Source organism: Procambarus clarkii, chromosome 90 (assembly GCF_040958095.1).
Source record: "Procambarus clarkii isolate CNS0578487 chromosome 90, FALCON_Pclarkii_2.0, whole genome shotgun sequence".
Taxonomy (NCBI): domain Eukaryota; kingdom Metazoa; phylum Arthropoda; class Malacostraca; order Decapoda; family Cambaridae; genus Procambarus; species Procambarus clarkii.
In genome coordinates this window covers 8,614,501-8,637,013 of record NC_091239.1, presented here as the reverse complement: position 1 = coordinate 8,637,013, position 22,513 = coordinate 8,614,501, and the positions used below count along the sequence as shown (strand labels likewise).

Here is a 22,513-nt window from a genome sequence, read left to right as displayed (position 1 = left end):
GACTTGCTGGTTTGGAAAGTGTTTATGTAAATCGATGATTAAGTTGTAAGCAGTCTTTTGTGTTTATTTGGGGACCTTAGACATAGAATAGTGAAGCATTTGTCTGGTAGTGCAGGTACCAGGGGCCAGATTCACGAAAGCACTTACGAACCTGTACATCTTTTTTCAATCTTTGACGACTTTGTTTACAATTATTAAACAGTTAATGAGCTCCGAAGCACCAGGAGGCTGTATATAACAACAACAACAGTTGAATGGGAAGTTTTCGTGCTTGTAAACTGTTTAATAAATGTAACTAAAGCCGTCAAAGATTGAGGAAAGATGGACACGTTCGTAAGTGCTTTCGTGAATCTGGCCCCAGCAGTCCAGGTTTAATATTACATTTTACCATTTCACTTCCCGGCCATAACACTTGCCTACAGTACATAAAGTACTGTTACTAATCCAAATAATGTATAGATTTTCACAAACACTAACTTTCTTCTGTTACATTGAACAACAAATTTGAAGAGCAATTATTGTTTTAAAACTATAATAAATATTGTATCTACCTGTGTGACAACGTAGGATCCTTTCCAACCAAAGAGCGGTTTGTGAAACACCTTGAACTGGAACCTGAGTTTCCCCATATCATCCGACACTCTAAAGCTGTCGGCCAGAGTGGTGAACCAATTTTGTATGTTTTCATTTGCATATGTAATCAACCCCTGCCAAATATAAAATAAATATTACAAAATGAACTAATAATTATATAATGCATAGATTAGTAAAATAACTATTTACCCAAAGGCCCCGATCAAGTGGCTTGGACACGAATTGTGTCGAGGGTCTTCTCGTTATTCCAAAGTAATATTTCCAGTTGTATCTTGAAGTGAAGAACATCCCAGGAGAGTATGTGCTAGCCCTGGAAACACAAACCGAAACTGTCTCTATTTTCTGCTTTTTACAACTTGCAATAAAGTTGTTACATCTTGGCTTAACGTGTTTATGACGTATTAGAACGTTGTTACAACTTACTATATTGGTTGCTATAACTGGTTAGGTGTTAAAACTTGTTCGAACGTTGTACCAACGTCGTAGTTTCGGTGTGTGTTTGGCGGGAGACTTCCTCTCCCTGCTACAGCACTAGAGACAGTAACCACAACATAAACACAAGTAAAGCAGAGAGAAATGCCAAGCAGAAGTAGTGTGGTGAGCGAGAAGAGAAACTAAGGATTACATGAGCCTTCCATATAATACCTTAACAGTACAATAATATGGTATTAATATCTTCATTATGGGCATGGAGGGAATCCATGTTCCACACTACACAAGTATTCAGCATATAAATGATGTGAAAAGACTTAAGAATCAAAGTGTCATCACACATTCGACATCAGCCAACAAACATACTCGTCTTCAACATCCCAATAACCATCCAAGCAAAAACTACAACATACCACTACTAGCATACCTCTACCACAGTACTAACATTCCTCAGTCACCACCTAGGTTATTTTCTTCAGCAAGTTTTTAAAGTAATACAAATTTTGGATATGTACAATTTTGTCATGTCTGGTAACATAATCCAATGATATTTTTCCCCACATTTTAATTCATTAAACATACATTTATATAACACCATTTTCTAGGGTCTACTGTATATAATGATATATATAAGGGAGACATCAAACTAGTCAAAATAAATCCATATACGTACAGTACATACAAATACTTCAACATTCAAGACCATGCTGCCATTGAATATGATTGTGTCATATTCCTCTTAACTCAATATGCTCTCAAATTAAATTAACTTAAATAATTTTTTTAGCAAATGGCATCGATTCAAAGTTAAGACAAAGATTACCAACCTGACCAAACTGATGTCTGCCCTCAATTACAAAATTGAGAATTCCCCGGATGGCAGAATCAGTCACCAACGTTTCCTCATCAAGATGGACAATCCAGTCGGTGTCAAGCAAAATATTGACATCTTCCTCTAGGCAATATTGTAGAGCTCGGGCTTTGAACAATGCCCCACTCTTTGGACGGTAACTGGAGGGGACCACCACCTGTAATTAAAGAATAAAATATAGGTGTCAATTCCTGTCCGAGAAAATACAGAACACTCTGGGATCGAAAGCCATCCCCAAAGGTATGGGTATATCACATTCTTGTTGTTTCATTGTACTATTCCTCTTTAGCATTTTTATTTTGGTTTGTATTTGCACAACTGAAAGCTTCAAATTCACTGTATGACAATGATATCTTGAGGTTATCTTGAGATGATTTCGGGGCTTTAGTGTCCCCGCGGCCCGGTCCTCGACCAGGCCTCCACCCCCAGGAAGCACCTTGTGACAGCTGACTAACACCCAGGTACCTATTTTACTGCTAGGTAATAGGGGCATAGGGTGAAAGAAACTCTGCCCATTGTTTCTCGCCGGCGCCTGGGATCGAACCCAGGACCACAGGATCACAAGTCCAGCGTGCTGTCCGCTCGGCCGACCGGTTACACGATAGTACTGTAGTAATATTACTGTATACGAGTTGTGATAAATGAGATGAGCAATTACAATTGAGAAGAATAGGTTACAGTAATTCTGAAAGTCCTGGTTGAAGTGTCTCCGAAGGTCACTGCGCAAGTAACCTTTATAATGCCAAGAATGTGTGGAAAAATATCATGAGATGATAGAAAAAATATACAGTATATTAAAACATATCTAAATCTACACAACCACATTCTTGCATATATCCTTCTTTGCCCTTGAAATGGATACATCTTAAAAAAATTTGACTTATGGTATACATACCACCCTAAGATGCTTTAGCTACTTTGCAACATTCGAAACGCCTGCAGGGTACACAGCATTCCCAATCGGTATTAAAGCACTCAAATAAACATTCATCTTAAAAAGTGTCAATTTTGGGGCGACATTTCTCCTATACCCTGAGCATGGGCATTAACAATATAGAAAACAAAAAACTTGTTTAGATTTTTGTCTATGTGTGGGTGTACATATAAATAATGCTTGCTTATCTTATACACATTGCAAGGCTTAAAGATCACGAACAGTGACCAAGTAACAAGTACACACCTGTCTAACTCTCTGATTTTCAGGTAAATCAATCTTCTTGTCTGTGACAACCTCAATCATGAACTTCTCCAAGCCAACCCTCAGGCACGTTGTAAGATTGCGGTTGACATTCTGCCTAACAAGGTCAGGATAGTCGCCTCGCGTTACCACTCTGAGGCAGAGAAAAGGTGCCAGAAGAGGTGAGCCTTTCAGCTTGGCACGTTCAGGAAAGGCATTAAAGCATATAAGACCCAAGAGGTTAAAAACGGCCTGGAAAAAACAAAAGAAAAGTATCGTATGAAAATTTACATTCTATTAAAAATGCTTCAATACATATTTGTCATAACCATCATTAACCCTTAAATAGTTTGGCAATTTAAAAGTCCAACAGTGGTGTGTGTATGACAACAAATAATTAACAAAACTAATGTAAAAAAATTAACAATTTCCATATGGCAAATTGAGCACAAGAGGTAATCAAAGATAGCCATTGGAGCCATGTAAGGCTTAAATACAACTATAATACTTCACTTACTCTAATATATATTATGTGCGTGGCGAGAGAGAGATTAAAATCAAATTCAATATAGAATAAATAGGACCTTAATATACTCAATGGATTCCTTAGCACTTTACTAGTCCATCCCTAAAACTAAAACATTCAACTCTTACATATACAGTTTGACAGAGCGACATTAAATACAATTGTACTTGTATACATGCACATTAATAGGCTTTCAGATCTGCATAAGGGTATTTATGTTGACCCCTTTACATGTGGGTTAAGAATGATACTCTTCATCAGCTTACCACATTCAAAGATTTTTTTTGTGGAAGTTTGCAGGTAGATGTGAGGCATCTGTAAGACAAGGTCATGATTTTCCAAACTGTCATTAAAAAGCATTAAATGGATAAAAATGTTAAAGAAAATATTAACTACTTTTGTTGACCAGACCACACACTAGAAGGTGAAGGGACGACGACGTTTCGGTCCATCCTGGACCATTCTTAAGTCGATCGACTTGAGAATGGTCCAGGACGGACCGAAACGTCGGCATCCCTTCACCTTCTAGTGTGTGGTCTGGTCAACTTACTTTAGCCACGTTATTCTGACTCACCGCCTGCATTAACTACTTTTCCCTGTTTTCAGAAGTTCAACTGAACTCTTAACCCTTACAATATGAATATCATCACAAATCATCACCTTCGGCCCAAAACGCTATCCGTCTTAGTGCCTTTGCAAGAGTGTATGAACACCGATATTATGTTCTCACAACCCAATGTAACTTCTTGTACATACATAAGTAAATAAATGTAGCTTCCCAGGGTAACGTGATTAATGTGTGTTCATTTTAGTCATCACCCAGTTCTTATATAATTAATGGTTATTATACATCTATGTACAGTATATAGATGAAATGGACTAAACCTAGTCACTTGAGCAAATTTCAACTATTATTTTTATTTGATTGCTATTGATTAGGTTATTCTGGTACAATAATCAAGGCAATTTTTGTCAAATCAGATTTTGGCATTTCCCACCAATGTTAAATTCTATTTCTTTACAACATTACAAGACAGAAAAACAGTAAAGGAGTGGGTTTCAAGACACTTCCTCGCACTTTAGGCCAGAAACTTATTTACATGCAATAAAGGTGTTCAGACAGTATATTATATTATATTATAGGCCTACATAGAGTACTCAATCACTTCACTAATCAAAACTTATTTACATGCAATAAAGGTGTTCAGACAGTATATTATATTATATTATAGGCCTACATAGAGTATTCAATCACCGCTTTTGCCAATTATGTGTAAACTTAATAATGAAGTTTAATAATCTCTGAAAGTTTAACATGCAAGTGTCATACTTGTTGACCTTGTATATATAATTAAACAGAAGATTACAGGGATTATTGCCCCAAATTATTAAAGTTTTGGACTAAATACTTAACATTTACTAACAAGCCACAAAACTATAGTGTTTGCAGTGAGAACAAATTCTGCAGTGCAAAGTGATCAATCTACAGTACACAGTGTAACATCTATAGACCCCTTGAACTGACATGCTGGGGTTCAAACAACATTGCATTCATATTACTCTATGTCTAAGGAGAGCAATGAGAGCCGTAATGGTGGAAGGAGCATTCACAATTACAAAAATGCTGTACCTAGTTAAATTATGGCTGCAAATGTGAAAACTATGACTTTCAGTGCTAGAACCTGCAATACACCTCATTATTTACATCTATACGGCTATAATGCGGCTATATACATACTCTATATACGGCTATACGGCTTATAGCCGTTTACGGCTATAAACATAATTGAAACTTGCCACCCTAGAGGTAGTGGCGTGAGATTACGTGCAAGGGGTCAACAGTACACATAGTAAGGTCTAGCCAATACAGGCCAGTAACAACACTCACTCAAAACTGCTCTTGATGCATGTGAGTGGAGGACAAACAGTACCTGAGGCAACGCCAATAAAGGGAGTAGTCTGAGGAGCTGGAAGAGAAGGGTGACTAGAGGAGGATATGATACAGAAGTGGGAGGGTCTCCCCACAAGCCCCCTGCTCCCACTTCAAAAAGCAGCACCACTGTGATGAAGAGAGACACATGGGCTACATGTTTGGTGAGGTGCAGAGTCTCCGAGAAGGCCGAGCTCAACCGACTCACCACCATCGTGCCTGGGGAAACACACACATTAAGTAAATTCTTTCAACTGGAAATAATCTTTAATATGATTTATAAATTGTAGAATAATATAAAATAATTTATCACAAAACAATTACTGTAGTTTAGAAAACACACCATTTCCCTTAAACATTAAATTAACAGGCAAACAATTTCCTAAGTAATTATACCCAGAGAAGCTATGATAAACGTATCTCATTATTGTAAAAATCTTGTTTTCAAATTATCTAATGCAGTACATATACAAGCTCTTCCTTTTTCCCATCATTACTTTTCCTATTGTAAATAACTAAATCAACCGTCTATTTTTCTTTATACACAATAAATGAACAACATCATAACTTTGTCTAAGTAAAATGTAAGGCTTTTAATGTGGAGTTCCCATTGAAAACGTTACATTGTTTATCAAAATGTTTCTGCACGTAAGGTTAGTTATTCAATGGATGAAGTAAGACCACAGTTTCTCCTCCAAGTACTCTTCTCTCTACCCACTTCAAATGCATTCTACACTGATGCTCCATACACCCACATAATTCTCTATCTTCCAACCTATATTTTTTCTTTTTCCTCTCTCTCTCTCATCACTTTTCTGCACTTAAACTTTCAATAACATTTATCTATACAACATACAGCACACCTAAATCATTTATGCTTTCCCAGCTTTATTTTTTCAACCCTTACATTAATTTCATATATTGTACCCTTCTTACAGTACTATGCCTCTCACCGATATTCATCTCTGCGCTATTCTTGCCACCATGTGGTGGGCCCAGAGATCAACGTCCTCATGGCCCATTCTTTGACCAGGCTTCCTGGTTGGTGGTCTGGTCAACCCGGGTGTTAGATGCATGTGGCTCGCAGCCTGACATATGAATCACAACCTAGTTGATGTGTGTGTTTATCAATTTCCTGTTTGAGTACAATGAGAGATCAGCTAGTTATGCCTCTTATGTTTAGAGGGAGAGTGCTGAAAAAGACTTGAGCCTTTCATGTTGAAAGAATAGTCTCTCAGTGTACTTACTGCATATCTGCTTTTCAACAAAGCTATTTTGCCCTTCCTGCCATATCTCCTGCAATATTTTTCAAGTGGAAATTATTATGCATCACTTGTCTGCACTCTACAGAATACAGCTTTTTAACATTTTAAATGGTCCCAATAACTTAGATGTTATATTGAATGGATTCAGGCAGTTAGAGATCTTCACACATTCTCCAGCTTTGAATGAGGCAGTTAGTGTGCAGCAATAGTCCGCCCTAAAGGACATTAGTGTCTTAATCCGTATCATTGGTCTGGAAGAGTTCCTGTTATCCAACCTGTCACTTTTCTTGTAGTTGTGACAGTTACTTTAATGTGTTCTTTAAAAGTAAGGTCATCAGACAAGATTATTCCCAAATCTTTTACAGTACAGGTATATTGCTTTTTCCTTCCAAGATGTGATTCAACTCCAATTTGTGTGGTTTTACGTTTCGATATTTATGTTTTTCTATATCGCAGGAGCTGCGACTTTTCATTAATTAAACATGTTATTTTCTGTAATCTTTGGAGCACCTGATTTACTGAACATCAATATAGAGGTTTGTCAGGTCTTTCACTTCCCCTCTCCTATCCCTCTTCCCTCTCTCACATGCCTCTATCCCTCTTCCCTCTCACCCCACTTCCCCTATCTCCTCCCAACTCTTCCTTCCTTCCTTCTACTGTCTACTCGTGAAATCCCAGCATCAACTGCAAAGAATGATATGACCTATAGTTTGCGTCCTTGTTTATGTCCAGTATGAGAAGGAGAAAAAGTACTAGAGTAAGTACTCTAGTACTTACTCTAGTACTTTTACTCTACACAGTTCCCTGAAGAATTGAGCAAAACTCAGTCTCCCAGGGTACCGTGTAGACTATTAAACTCAAGGATGGGAGTGAGAGGGTAGAAAATATTTAAAAAATCTGGCTTCCTGCTTTGACAGCAATTCCTTTGGTGTGCATTTTGTTTGCAAATAACCCATGGTAACACTGGTTCAAATTTTTGCAAAACTTGTGTATATTGTATCGGTGCTTCTCTTATCTTCCATGGCATCCAAGGGCATGTCACAGTGATCTAGCAATTCTCAGAGGCAGGAGTGCTCTATTTTGAGCCCAATTTTCCTAGGGTTATGTAGATGATATGATGACATGATGTTTAACATCATGTTACAAACATCAAACAACATGATGTTTAACAGTGATAAATTCCAGGTACTCGGGTACAGTAAAAATGAGGACATTAAACACAATACAGGGGACAAAGCACAATCAGATGTGCCCATAGGAGGATAGCAGCATGTCAAGGATTTGGGAATAATGATGTTTGACGACCTAACGTTTAGGGAGCATAACCAAGCAAATATTGCATCAGTCAGAAAAATGATAGGATGGAATACGAGAACTTTCAAATCCAGGGATTCCTTCACAATGGTTGTACTATACAAATCACTCGTACTGTCCCGTCTTGAGTATTGCTCAGTACACACTTATCCTCTTCAGAGCAGGAGAGATTGCTGAAATAGAGGGTGTTCAGAGAACATACAGCATACATAAACGTGATAAAGCACCTAAATTATTGGGATTCTCTCAAAGCTCTCCAAATGTACTCACTAGAAAGGAGACAAGAGAGAGATCAAATAATATACACATGGAAAATACTGGAGGGCCAGGTCCCAAATCTACACAGTAAAATAACAACGTACTGGAGTGAATGATATGGAAGAAATGCAGAATAGAACCCGTGAAGAGCACAGGTGCCATAAGCACAATCAGAGAACACTGTATAAACATCAGAGGTACATGGTTGTTCAACATCCTCCCAGCGAGTATAAGAAATATTGCCGAAACAACCGTGGAGATCAAGATAAAACTAGATAGTTTTCTTCAAGAAGTGCTGGACCAACCCGGCTGTGGTGGATATGTGGGCCTGCGGACTGCTTCATTTGACAGCTTGTTGAACAAAGCTCTCAGAAGTAAAGCCAGCCTGGCCTTGGGCCGGGCTTGGAGAGTAGAAGAACTCCCAGAACCCCATCAAGCAAGTAACAAGCAGATGTTGTGATTCTGCGTGTTTTGTAACCTTACTTCTAAACACTCCTTCAAATATTTTCATGATGTGTGATGATAGTGCCCTCTGTCTAATTTTCTTCGCCTGTTTGATTTTTATTACCTCCTTTGTGAAGTGGCACGATCTCCATCATTTTAAGTGTTGGGGATAACTATAGGCTATCTACAAATCATGTTTCTAGCTATGAAACATGGCCAAAAATAACAAAATAGTTATTTTTTCAATTCTTGATGATTATGGAATAACAGGATTCTGGCATTTTGCTCTTATATTGCTCATCATTTAATTCTCCATTCTCCTCACTCTGCACCTCAAAAAATTAAATTTCTACTACAGGAACATTCCATGTTACTGTGTTATTTACCCTAGGTATTCCCCCCCAAGGTATTCACCAGGGTATTCACCAAGGTATAAAAGTGTGCGTAACTATAACCTACTTCCAAGCATTCGCTTGCTATTTGCCTTCCATTAAAGTTTTTGGCTCACTTGCCACCCATTCCATAACTGTATGCAAAACTGACCGCATTTGTACCTCGCAATTCCACACCCTTTGCTACTTTTCTGCTCATGTCTACACACACCAGTGACCCAAAACCAAAACTAATATTTTTTTCTCTTTGCATTTGCTGTCACTTTTTTTTTTGGTTATCTTGAGATCTTGAGGTTATCTTTACATGATTTCGGGGCTTTTTTAGTGTCCCCGAGGCCCGGTCCTCGACCAGGCCTCCACCCCCAGGAAGCAGCCCGTGACAGCTGACTAACACCCAGGTACCTATTTTACTGCTAGGTAACAGGAGCATAGGGTGAAAGAAACTGCCCATTGTTTCTCGCCGGCGCCCGGGATCAACCTCGGGACCACAGGATCACAAGTCCAGCGTGCTGTCCGCTTGGCCGACCGGCAGCCATTGGTATATTCAATGCTTTTTTGTCTTGGCCATGATACCTGCTTGATGGGATTCTGGGAGTTCTTCTACTCCCCAAACCCGGCCTGAGGCCAGACTTGACTTCTGAGAGCTTGGTCCACCAGGCTGTTGCTTGGAGCGGCCCGCAGGCCCACATATCCACCACATGACAGTGTGAACAGCGTATAACATCTTGTACTTTTTCTCTTCCATCCCTTTTATAGTATTTTCTTGTTCCAATTACAAAAACAATTGGACCTTCACTGCAAAAGGCAAGACATTTTTTCTACGCTGTACTGCGTTTATTTTTGTTCATATTCAAACTTTAGTTTAATATCATCTGTGATAAATATGATTCGAATATCTTTCTTGTAAAACTTTCTAGATATTGTTTGCAACTGAGATTATTAGAATTATCCCTTGGCATCAGGGCAAGTGTGTTGACTCTGCTTCACCTTAAATGGTAATTTTTTACTGCAACAAACTATCATGTAATCTTCGTTCACCTGCATTTCACCACTAAACATTCACAGATAAAACTGGCACAAACCACATTGTTTGTGGTGTAAGCAACATCAACTTTACGGCACATCCCAAACATACAACTAACTCCACCTCACTGTTTATGTTTCAACTTAAACCACAAGAGGTGGATAACTAGCATGATTCAAATTCAATCATCAGCCCATGACTTCCTAACTTAAGAGTACAGTAATGTTATTAAGAGAGACATTGAATACCAGCAGCACATCACCTTTTCTCAAAGTACTTTTCAAGCTCGGCAGTGTTATTGTTGATGCGGCTGCTTCTGGTATTACATGGACCATGCTGGTTTGTCACTAATATTCAACACCACATACAATACAGTAATACAATTACTGTATAAAGTACTGTACAAAATAAAACATTATTCCAAATAAGTATTTTGGGGCAACCTGAAGCTGCCAAAAACTAATTTATCCTGAGTAACATAGTTAACAGTTAATGTTTTCAATTACTGTACATAATAAATGCACAATTCTGTAGTGCACCGATTACTACCATTGCTAGTTCTTGAACTTCATCACAAAATCAATCTGTAAGGCTTCCAAGTACTGTACAGTACTTGATTTTTGAAAATGGACCAAATATGAAGACTTCAAATTCAGTTTAGGAATAGTGAGGAAAGTTCATGCTATTGTACTTCAGAGTATATTGTTCAAGAGGTATATATATCAAGAAACTTGCAACAGAGAAAGGACAGGAAGTGAATCAAATCCCTAATTCCATTGTGTAACTCACTCAAATACATGTGTGTGAATACATAAAGTGTCTGAATACATACAGTAACTGCCCTCGATTCTAGAACGTCTCCTGTCTCTAGAAGGCCCTGTCTCTAATATAAAATAAAAATTATTGAAGAAATTTAAGTTAAAAAATAAAAAAAAAAAAAAAAAAAAAAACAGATGGATGCTGTACATTCATTTATTTAGGTCAACCCCCTACTATAAACAAAAGTGGCATCTGATTTCAAAACGAAGAAATCGTTACCACTATCATCCCCTTTTTCTTTTACAGTATGAGTGGCACTTTCATAAACCCATATTATACTGTTGTGGACATTTTTTTTGCAGGGATATTCCTGCGCGGGCCCTAAGCCTCTGGCTGGCCCACTAAGTGTTGCTTGTTTCTGTTTTACTTGGGCGGAGAATGAGTATTTATGACTCGTATGGTCGCTTCAGTAAGATTTTGTCCCACGTGTTTAACAACAACAACTGCTCTGTTGAATCCAAGTTGAAATCATATTGGGTTTGTAACTGAGGTTATGGACCTGATTAGGAACCTGCAAATAACACAGATTTCCAAATACTGTATAGTATTGTACAGTACAGTAATTTGGCTTCTTTATTATTGCAGTATTATTATTATTCCTAACCTCAATCACTTCAGTATCCTTGTCCATACTGTATTATGAGGATTCTTTTTGCTCCTGTTCTAGTAAGATTACTACTGCTACTAGACATCTTTTTTTCTCACACTCACAAATGACTATCGGAACAAAATGCCTCAAACTCCTAAAGTGAACATCACCAGCTAAAGATTAACAACAATCACTGCATGTGACAAGGATGGTAGTACAGTATTGGCCCACCAACATAAAATAAATCACAAACTGTATTGTGCTATTTATACTCCAAAATATGAAACAACGCATTCAAGCAATGTGCAGTACACTGGATATCGTCATGGATGCTTGGCAAAATTTATCGAGATCTGTATTTTTGCTGGGTGACCCAGCGACAAAATCTGTTCGTTATTCAAATGTATTCTTTATATGGAGTTTCAGATTTTAGAAGTTCAACTGTACCATACATATACAGTACTAGAGTATAGTCACACAGTGGGCTGTACTAGTTCGGCACTTTCTTGCGATAATTACTTAACGCTCTTATTGAGTACTGTACTTTAAAAAATTACTTGTGGTACAACCATCACCACACTGACCTAACTGCAGTCCTAATGTTCCCATTATAAGCACTAGCCTTGTCATCTGCAAATAATGTCAACTGTGTCTACATCACTGTCAGCACATTTTGCTCTTTACCTAGGTATGGAAAGACAGGTATGGAATACCACATTACTACACCTGCAGCTACAACCACTCCAAACTTACACCAGTGTAAAACAAACATGTAGTGATGTGAGAAAGTGTTTAATATTAAACAGTTGTGGATACCTGGAGCCCACTGTTAAACATGGCAGCATGAGCAAAGAGTGGAGAAACTAGGGGGAAAATAAAATCAATGTGAGAAGGAAAATGGGACACAGTAAACAAATAGAAAAATCAGCAAAAAAGAAATACACCGAGTATACGCAATTACAGTACAGTACTTGCAAAATATTGATGACATGCATGTACTGTAGTTTAATTTTCAGTACAATATGCCATAAAAACAGCAATGACTATCCAATTTTAAAATCTGATTTTTTCAAACAAATAAATTAATGTTTACTTTATCAACAAAGCATATCACTAAATGGTAGGTTTCAAAAGTCCTTCATAAATGATTCCAACTCATTAACAGCAATTTATCAATACTGTTTTATGCACTTCTAAAACAATTTAATTTACAAAATGTTTATGTTTCTAATCAAATCTGAACAAAGGCTATCTCAAAAGACAGACTTGAGCATTAGCTTAATTATGCTCCACATGTAACTGTTCACTACACAATCGGTAAGTCAGCCACTGCTGTGCAGGCGGTACGAAAGGCCCAGGTCTCTCTCCTGATAAGATAAAGGTCCCTAATCTTCAATGTCACGAGAGAGAAATCCTTTATCAGGCAATCTCTCAAATGACTGGGATTAATCAGACACCTATTGCCTAAACACACAATTGCTCCATGGTCGGAATACAACATGCCTTGAAGGACACAGTCATCATACCAAATTACCTTGAGGTTATACCTCAAGGTAACCTGGTATGATGACTGTATCACCAAATGATACCAAATGATAAATATCGAAACAATTTCCTTGATCCTCTGATAAAGCAATCTGATGTACAAAAATGGATACATCTACCTCAGCAGTATAGCAACAAGTTTGCTATACTTCACTTGCAAGCAAGTAAAATGTATTGTGTATGCTTGCAATAAGTGTCTCTCGTACACAAACTATTTGTACCATACCATTGTAAAACACAGCAAAACAGTTGTATCAAAATAATTATTTTTGTTTACACACACAGTATCTTTATCTTTAAGAGTACATATATGTCTGTTCAAAGTAAGAAGCCAGATGAATGGGTTTAACCTCGCCCAACTTTTCAAGGTGATACATAAGAGGGGTATGAGAGTATTATAGGCCAGTTGGGGTCAACACTAGTGCCAGCCACCATTTAATAAATATCACAATCTATGACAACCCATGACTTTCATCAAGTCTGAAATTGGGCATTTGTTTTCAATAATGTTTTAGCAGTTTTCAGCACTTAGTAATATCAACCTCCCCAGAGACAGAGACAGAGAGGAGAAAGAGAGACAGATACACACACAAGACAGTACTGTACCTACTACACAACTAAAGGCACAAAAAAATTAAAATAAAAGTGAAAAAATGTGATGTGGCAGAAATTATTATAGAGAATGTAGCCACATTTTATGGTAAAGGTACTTAGGAACGTGGACGGAATCCATACAGTATTCACAAATGATGATCTGACAATTTTCTTCCTTATTACTAAAGATTCATTGTAAAGAGGACCAGATTTTTAATGTTTTACTGCACCTTAGGAGTCTTACCAATAATTAAGTCATTCACCAAGAAAATATACCAGAATAAACCCCCAAACAAATAACGAGTCTAAACTGTTAAGCAAATTATAGGTTGCAGCCATCTGAAATAGCCCCATTGCAGATATCAAACCAATCCCCCCAAAAATTTAGGCTGGTTGCTTTAAGCAAACCAAGAGGTGAACAAATCCACAAGGGCCGTGACGAGGATTCGAACCTGCGTCCGAGAGCATCCCAGACACTGCCTTAATCGACTGAGCTACGACAGTCGCAGATTAATCGTCATTGATTAAGGCAGTGTCTGGGATGCTCCCGGACGCAGGTTCGAATCCTCGTCACGGCCCTTGTGGATTTGTTCATTTGATGCATCACGTTAGTGTGATCTCTGTTTGTAGCAAACTAAGAGGTGTTCTGCATTTATTCAGAACTACAACATCTTCAACAGACGAGACTTGTTTAAGCAATCACGGCCCTAACTTACAGTGAAGATACATCACAGGATGCATATTGGAATTTAAATGAAAAAGAACATTCTGTATAGATTAAAAAAAATACTAGTCATGTTAACTTGTTGCCCAGTATACATGGTTATATCTAACCTCTCGGTCAAAGTACTATCAGTAAAGATGCAATAGTGAGAATACAGATTCATAACATTGTACAAAGGTAAACTAATTTGTCTAGTAAAATGTATTACCAGTACTGTACATTGAAAAGTTACATCTCACATTATACAACATGTTCTAATATATAATAATAATTGATGTCGAGTATTAAAACCTTCTAAGGTTTGGAATATATTACTGACTAAATGCTCTAGGGCGTTTATTTTGCATGATAATCGTCTAGCAAATAAAGAACAAAGGACACAGTCAGACTTGTACTCCGTACCCTGTTCATGTGCTACAGTCTTGTCTTTCCAGGGGTTCACAACACCCTGTACAATCTACTGGTTAACAGCACAGATCAGCGGAGTTTGGTAATGCACTGTATATAAAATATAGCTCAAGAGTAATCTCACAATATACTGTACACTGTAGTAAAGCATCTATATAATTCAGAGCAAGATTGCTTTAGAAGATGATCCTACCTTGCGCAACTGTTAGATCACTGTAACATGATCTCGGAAGCATTGTAAGTACACAAAAAGATTAACACGTACAACAAATGATGCCACTGAAATCATACAAATGCAATCTTGACAATTAACCCCACAAAATGAGAAACTGGTATAGCAGGGAGGTGAATTTTCTACTACCTGTAAAACCTAATACGAAAAAAACAGGTAATTCCACCATGCATGGCTCACTTTCCCAGGTCAGGATTTCCACTTCTCAATTTCTCTTCCTTACACTTGATACCGACATGGTTACAACTTTGTCTTTGCAGGTAACCTTAGAATCTGCATGCTTGCATCTCCCAAAACAAAAAAATCTCCAAGCAAATGTTATCAAAATTCCAAAACGATGTTTAATAAGGACAATTTTCACCAATAAAGCTACATGGATTTTTTTTCCATTTTATAACATGTCATTAGGAAGTTACTGCTGTCTCCTTAGAAAATCATAAAAAATTACTGAAAGTTAAACAAAGTTTAATAGACAGTTCTTAAAACATTGTAAAATTTAAATAAACAAGAGAGTATGCAGCATTCTCGGTGCCTTATATTGTACACATAATCCTCAATATCTTTGGGTTTGGTTGACAATCTTGGCTGGACTCTATTACACGTACAGTATTACTGAAAGGAAAACGTTCAGTGATCCAACATGCCAAGGAGTTTATACCAACAGACTGGAGCACCATGTTACTGGAGCATCACACACAGAGATCACACTAACGTGATGCATCAAATGAACAAATCCACAAGGGCTGTGACGAGGATTCGAACCTGCGTCCGGGAGCATCCCAGACACTGCCTTAATCGACTGAGCTACGACAGGGTTTTAACACTTTTAACACTGATTAAGGCAGTGTCTGGGATGCTCCCGGACGCAGGTTTGAATCCTCGTCACGGCCCTTGTGGATCTGTTTGCTGGAGCATGCAACCTCCCATCAACAACCATGAAAATTTAATATTTCAAAGAGAAGGATATAACTACGTACAGTAGAGAGCATGGCAGTACTGGTTTAAAACAGGAATATACAACTTAGAAGAAGGCCAATGACTCGAGCTTAGATGCAAGGTCATGTGAAGTGATTTGACTAACAGCTTTTCAATACCATAAAAAAATTGGAAGTGGGGAAGCTACCACAGATGTCGGAGCAGAATTCTGAACGATAAAAATAGATTTCGAACCTGAAGAGAATACCAGACTTTAATAAGCACTCTTTGGCAGTCACAAATTAGAGGGTTACAGGATAAGGCAGATGTGACTATGATGCTCAAGATAGTGAAGTATTTATTAGGTTCAAGATATGAATTTTCAATAGAGTAGGTAACAACCTGTTGCAGGTTTAATGCACTATAACTGACAAAAAACTACTTCATTTAAATAAAATTTAATAAAATACTATGGCCCACAGAGATGTAATTAAGATCAACAATAAGAGAGCAAGACTGTAAAGTGCAAGATTATATGAAGATGCTGCAAAAGAAAGATCAAAACTTTAATGAGTGCAATTTTGAGTCATGGAGTCACAAGAATGAACGGTATTACATGAGCTATAAACAACATTGATGAATGATATGACTGAGTGACAGTACCTGTAATTTGCAGAATACCACAGTTGATGGACCAGGTGTCAAGAACATAACAATAAAAGTAACTGCAGAAGGCCTATTGGCCCATACAATGCAGCTCCTATTGGCCCAAACGTTACAGCTCCTATTTATATTTTCTCATTCATATATGTGTATATATATATATATATATTGAATATACCTAATCTATGCTAGAAGCAATCTAGCAATCCTATATCTGATACACTGTACAAATTGGTCTTTTCCCTGGGTAGCATTATTTTCTAGATCCTTATGCCTTCAAAATATGGAATATGGCTATTTTTCCCCTCAACTTTGCTTTGACCATTGCCTTGTACAGGGTTACTTAAAGGCTGCTGACTTCTTATCTAGAGCTGTCAGTAGTCCGCATACCCATCACAACCTGACTGATCCAGCACTTTCTGTAGGAAACTCTCATTACCTTTTCAAAACTTCAACCTTTGTTCCAACTCACACCCTCTTTGTACGGGTTACCAGGCCTGCTGTGGTACTCTTTCTCACCCCCCCCCCTCCCATATTTCATGTTCTTATACTGGTATACTCTTATTTGCTGGTACAGTTCCATCTAGGAGGTACATTTCAAGTGTTTCGAGACTGTTCCAATAAGACGGTTTGAATAATTTTGGTGCATTTACAGTAGACATTTATCCTCTAGTTTGAATAATTCTTTAGTCTTGAAAGCGGGAAGGGGAGAGGGAAGACAAAAGCAGTATTACAAAACGACACAGCACGAGTGATTTAGAGTAGCATCCCTACTTTTGAAGATTTTCATAATTCATCCAATCCTGTTCCTGGCCAAGGTTAAGTTTGCTCTGTTACAGGTATATTTATTAAATATTTGGTAGTCAAACATGATTATTCCTAGACCAGAAGTATGTTATTTCTGGTCTATAAAAGATCGATTGGATCTTTTATCCTGTATCCTGTATTTCCATAACTACAATATAACACAAAACACAGCAGGAAAAACATCTTAGACCAATAGACTGAACATAATGAAACAGTTGATCGACAGTCAAGGAGTGGGACCAAAGAGCCAAACCTCAACCTCCGTAAGCACAACCGAGTACAATACCCACCTCCCGCGTGATGGATGTTGTAGTTATCTTAGCCTCGGCATGATCCTCCTCTTCAACCACGCTACACCTGCAACACGAACACACCCCATCTTAGTGGCACATACAAGACAAAGTGAAAAAAAACAGCTAATCAAAAGCATTTATGGTAATCTTTACAGGGGTATATCTCAAGAGGGTCATACCTCGAAATGTATTAGAAATCTTGAGGTTATCTTGAGATGATTTCGGGGCTTTTTAGTGTCCCCGCGGCCCGGTCCTCGACCAGGCCTCCACCCCCAGGAAGCAGCCCGTGACAGCTGACTAACACCCAGGTACCTATTTTACTGCTAGGTAACAGGGGCATAGGGTGAAAGAAACTCTGCCCATTGTTTCTCGCCGGCGCCTGGGATCGAACCCAGGACCACAGGATCATAAGTCCAGCGTGCTGTGCGCTCGGCCGACCAGCTCCCTCAATTATGAAAATCTAATGCCGTCAGTTCTAAATCTAATACATGTTAGTTAACATGTATTTTAACAAAAGAATAGGCTGAAGCTGCTGCTACTATAAAACTCTTCTACAGAATGTCTAAAAGCCTAAACTAAGCTAAAATCTAGTAAAACAAAATAATAAGTTGTTCATCCACAAATTGTGAAGCTGAAGTGTTCCAGTTGATCAAACTTGAAATTTTGAGCAATAAACAGTAATTCTAAAATGAGGTCAAGTCTGTGAGGAGTAGAATTTTGTTAGCATACTGAAGATGTACTAATACTAACTTAGCAGTTCAAGTCCCCTAATAAACTCTCCCTTCAGGACAAAATATGAACACAGCTTAAGCTACGCATGTATTCACCAGCCCATCCTCCTCAACTTACAATACTTATAGAAGCTATTTGGTCAAAAAGCACAAATATGTAATGATGGACCACAAAAACTTTGTTTTTCGTACTTTCATTTTATAGCCAAGTAAAAAAAACCTAAAAACAAAACAAACACTCCTAGAGTTTCTATAGCACATATATTGTGCTAGGCTATTCCAAATTTATAAATGCTCTACTGAATTTACCCGAGAGCCATTAACACTAGTAGCCTCAACGAGGATAGGAAGGTGGCGGTATGACAAACCTCACCCGTGTCCTGGTTTTTTCCTAACTGGATTTTAAAATTCAACAATTTTGGCACTTATGGCTTCTATGGGTAGGCAGTTCCATGGGTTATAACCCTGTGGCTGAAAATGCATCTCCTGTTTTCAGTCCATCATTGTGGCTTGCTGAGCTTGAAACCGTTGCTCCTTGTTTGTGTTACATCTGACCCTTTGAAGAAATTGTTCGGATCAGCGAATCAACATCCTCCAATTTTAAGTTTCAATAAACTCAGCCCTGTCATGCCTGGTTTGCAGTGTTGTTAGCCCTCTGGCCCTCAACTGTTCTTGGTATGAGAGGTAACTTGGTTCTGGTTATATATACTATATATATATTTTTTTTTTTTTTTATATATACAAGAATTGTTACATTCTTGTACAGCCACTAGTACGTGTAACGTTTCGGGCAGGTCCCTGGAATACGACCACCATGAAGAATCGTTCTTACAACCAAGTACCCATTTTACTGTTGAGTTAAACAGAGGCTACAGTTAAGGATTTGCGCCCAGTAAATCCTCCCCGGCCAGGATACGAACCCAAGACAAAGCGCTCGCGGAACGCCAGGCGAGTGTCTTACCACTACACCACGGAGACTGGTTTAAGACAGCATGTATTTGGCTTAGGCTTATGAGGAGAAGTTAGGTTAGGTTCTATATTTATATTGTGGGAGGAGAGGGGGGGGGGGGTCCTATTTGGCCTAATTCAATAATACAAAACCAACTTTTTTTGGTGGTCCATCACCACACATTGGTATCCGAGAGCAAACAGTTACTCAAGTACACTACTATCATTTTAGGAGGATGGGCAGTTATTCAGATAAGGCATTTGAAATGTTATATTATACAGCACTCCCTCAGTTGTTTACACTGAATACATTGAAAACAATACATTGAAAACTGGATAGTATTCCCCAAGAAGTGCCGGACCAACCAGGCCGTGGTGCATATATGGGCCTGCGGGCTGCTCCAAGCAACAGTCTAGTGAACCAAACTCTCACACGTCAAACCAGGCACGAGCTTGGCGAGTAGAACAACTCCCAGAACCTCATCAAGCAGGTACTGAAACTCTTCATCACTTTTTTTTTAATTCTATTTTTTTTAAAGGCTGAGTTGTTTTTCTTTCTATATTTACTTTTTATTTTAGGTTTTATAAAAATATTTATCACTCACAGAAACAGCAGCTATTTACAATATTTGTTAATATTATTGCACTAAGTTTTTTAAGTTAATTTGTTTTTATAGACTAAACACCCATTGTTGGCAGTGGCAGAAAGGTTGCAGTCACATTACTGGATCAGGAACTGAACTAATGTACTTGAAGCAAAGCAATTTACATTTGTAGTGACTTACCTACTTACACTTTTCATTTCCATATTGTTAGTACCGATGATGAGCACTAGCACTTCAAAATGTGTAATACCGGTATGTAAAATTGTTAAACGCTTTCACGGTTTGCGTGTATACAGTAGTCACAATGTAGAACCATTGTGGAGTGTGCGAGGCACTGCCGAGTTTGTCACAAATTCATGTAGACTCCAACATTATACAGATAACTATCACAGGATACTGTAGCTGAGCACAGCCGGTGTACAACATAATTAATTAACACTTGTGGAAGTGGAATGAACAAGAGAATGAACTAGAGAATATGTGCAAACTCGAGCCACAATTCTAAAATCAAGACCAAATAATTGCACAAGGAATAGATAAGGGCATGGACCAGGAGCTAGAACTCTTCCCCACCGGACTATCATAAATAGGTAACCACTCTCACCCCTCTCTTACCGTATCTTGCTTAAATACCTGCATATCCTTGCCTTATCCAGAGGTCACGACCTCTTCGTAGGGTGCAGTCGCACCTCCACAGATCTCCAGTATCAGCTAATGATACTGGTAATGGCTCCAAAAGGCCACCACTTACGGGCTATTCATGCCCGTGCCACCTTTAGGGTGGCTTAATCTTCATCAATCAATCTTGCCTTATCGCCCTCACACACGGTCCGTCTAATTACCACAAGCTACACAAGCTTCAGAAAGCTTCCTGGCAATACATTAGTAATGAATAAATATGATATATTTACTCATTATAATGTTGGTGCTGAATGTACAACACGAAAAAACAATTTTAATCTGAAAAAGTATCTTTTTATAAAGAAATTAGGCGAAAATAAAAAGCTGGTGACGCCAAATCAAGTCGACGATCCAAGCGTCGGTTAGGTTAGGTTAGGTTAGGTTAGGTTAGGTTAGGTTAGGTTAGGTTAGGTTAGGTTAGGTTAGGTTAGGTCAGGTTAGGTCAGGTTAGGTAGGTTAGGTCAGGTTAGGTAGGTTAGGTCAGGTCAGGTCAGGTCAGGTCAGGTCAGGTCAGGTCAGGTTAGGTCAGGTTAGGTCAGGTCAGGTCAGGTTAGGTTAGGTCAGGTCAGCCTAACCTATCATATTTATTCATTACTAACGTATTGCCAGGAAGCTTTCTGAAGCTTGTGTAGCTTGTGCTAATTAGACGGACCCCTCACACACACTCTTTCCCTGCCAAAGTGCGTCCACACCAATCTAGTCTGCCATGTACAGACAAAAGCACTCTAAGCTCTTATTCCTTATAGACTAACCCCCGTCCCTTCCCTGCACCTCGTCTCTATGGCAATATTCGGCCACAATCACCAGGATTTATCAGAGTAAATATTTATGCCCTCTGTTGTTGACAGACTGTGACCTAGCTGCTGTCACCACAACGCTATCATCTGCTCGTTCCACCTTCCAACCACTTGGGCTGGACGGTAGAGCGACGGTCTCGCTTCCTGCAGGTCGGCGTTCAATCACCCGACCATCCAAGTGGTTGGGCACCATTCCTCCCCCCCCCCCTCCCCATCCTAAATCCTTATCCTGACCCCTTCCCAGTGCTATATAGTCGTAATGGCTTGGAGCTTTCATCTTCCTTTCTTTCCACCTAAACCACACAACTCTGCTGCGTTCCATTTCTAGACCAGATAACCTAAACAACCATCACTGCTTGCAGTAATACTACCCTGTGATTATTGTCTTAACCAAACATGCCAACCAAACAAGCCATCAAATTTAAAGACCTTCAGAGTTTAGCGCACGTGTCTAAAACCATTTTAATAATGCTGAAACTGGAGCATTGTTTTAACCCAAGCAAGACCTAGTTGTAACATGTTATATTAATAAGATATATGATAATATATCTTTTGACACAGGAATTCTGAACTTCTGACACCAGAAGGCATGTCAGGATGAGCAGAATAACCCCCCTTGAGAAGTAGAGGTGCAATAGGTACTCTTGACAGAGAATTATCAACATCAGAGGCCCGAGACTGTTCAACACGCTTCCACTACACATAAGGGACATAACTGGCAGACCCCTCACAGTGTTCAAGAGAGAACTATCAACATCAGAGGCCCGAGACTGTTCAACACGCTTCCACTACACATATGGGACATAACTGGCCGACCCCTCACAGTGTTCAAGAGAGAATTCGCTAAACACCACCAAGGATACCTAATCAACCAGGCTGTGATTCATACGTCAGGCTTTCTAATTCTGAACATACACAGGTTTTGTGCATAGTCT

General features: G+C 38.7%; 1 protein-coding gene across 5 annotated transcripts in view; it reads right to left on the bottom strand.

The window, feature by feature from the left end:
- The window catches only part of LOC138349465 (beta-1,4-mannosyltransferase egh-like), an 84,460-nt gene that overhangs the window by 3,249 nt on the left and 58,698 nt on the right, over positions 1 to 22,513 (bottom strand). For 2 of the 5 annotated variants that reach the window (XM_069318270.1, XM_069318271.1), the window contains 5 exons: positions 17,814 to 17,880; positions 5,532 to 5,749; positions 3,078 to 3,326; positions 1,854 to 2,054; positions 552 to 707 (listed from right to left, as the gene is read on the bottom strand). In XM_069318270.1, the coding sequence (XP_069174371.1) occupies positions 552 to 707; positions 1,854 to 2,054; positions 3,078 to 3,326; positions 5,532 to 5,744 (819 nt within the window). In that variant the 5' untranslated portion in view covers positions 5,745 to 5,749; positions 17,814 to 17,880. Of the gene's footprint in view, positions 1 to 551; positions 708 to 1,853; positions 2,055 to 3,077; positions 3,327 to 5,531; positions 5,750 to 10,489; positions 10,626 to 12,901; positions 13,008 to 17,813; positions 17,881 to 22,513 lie in introns of those variants that run through there. The other 3 variants (XM_069318269.1, XM_069318273.1, XM_069318272.1) reach the window with 3 other exon arrangements.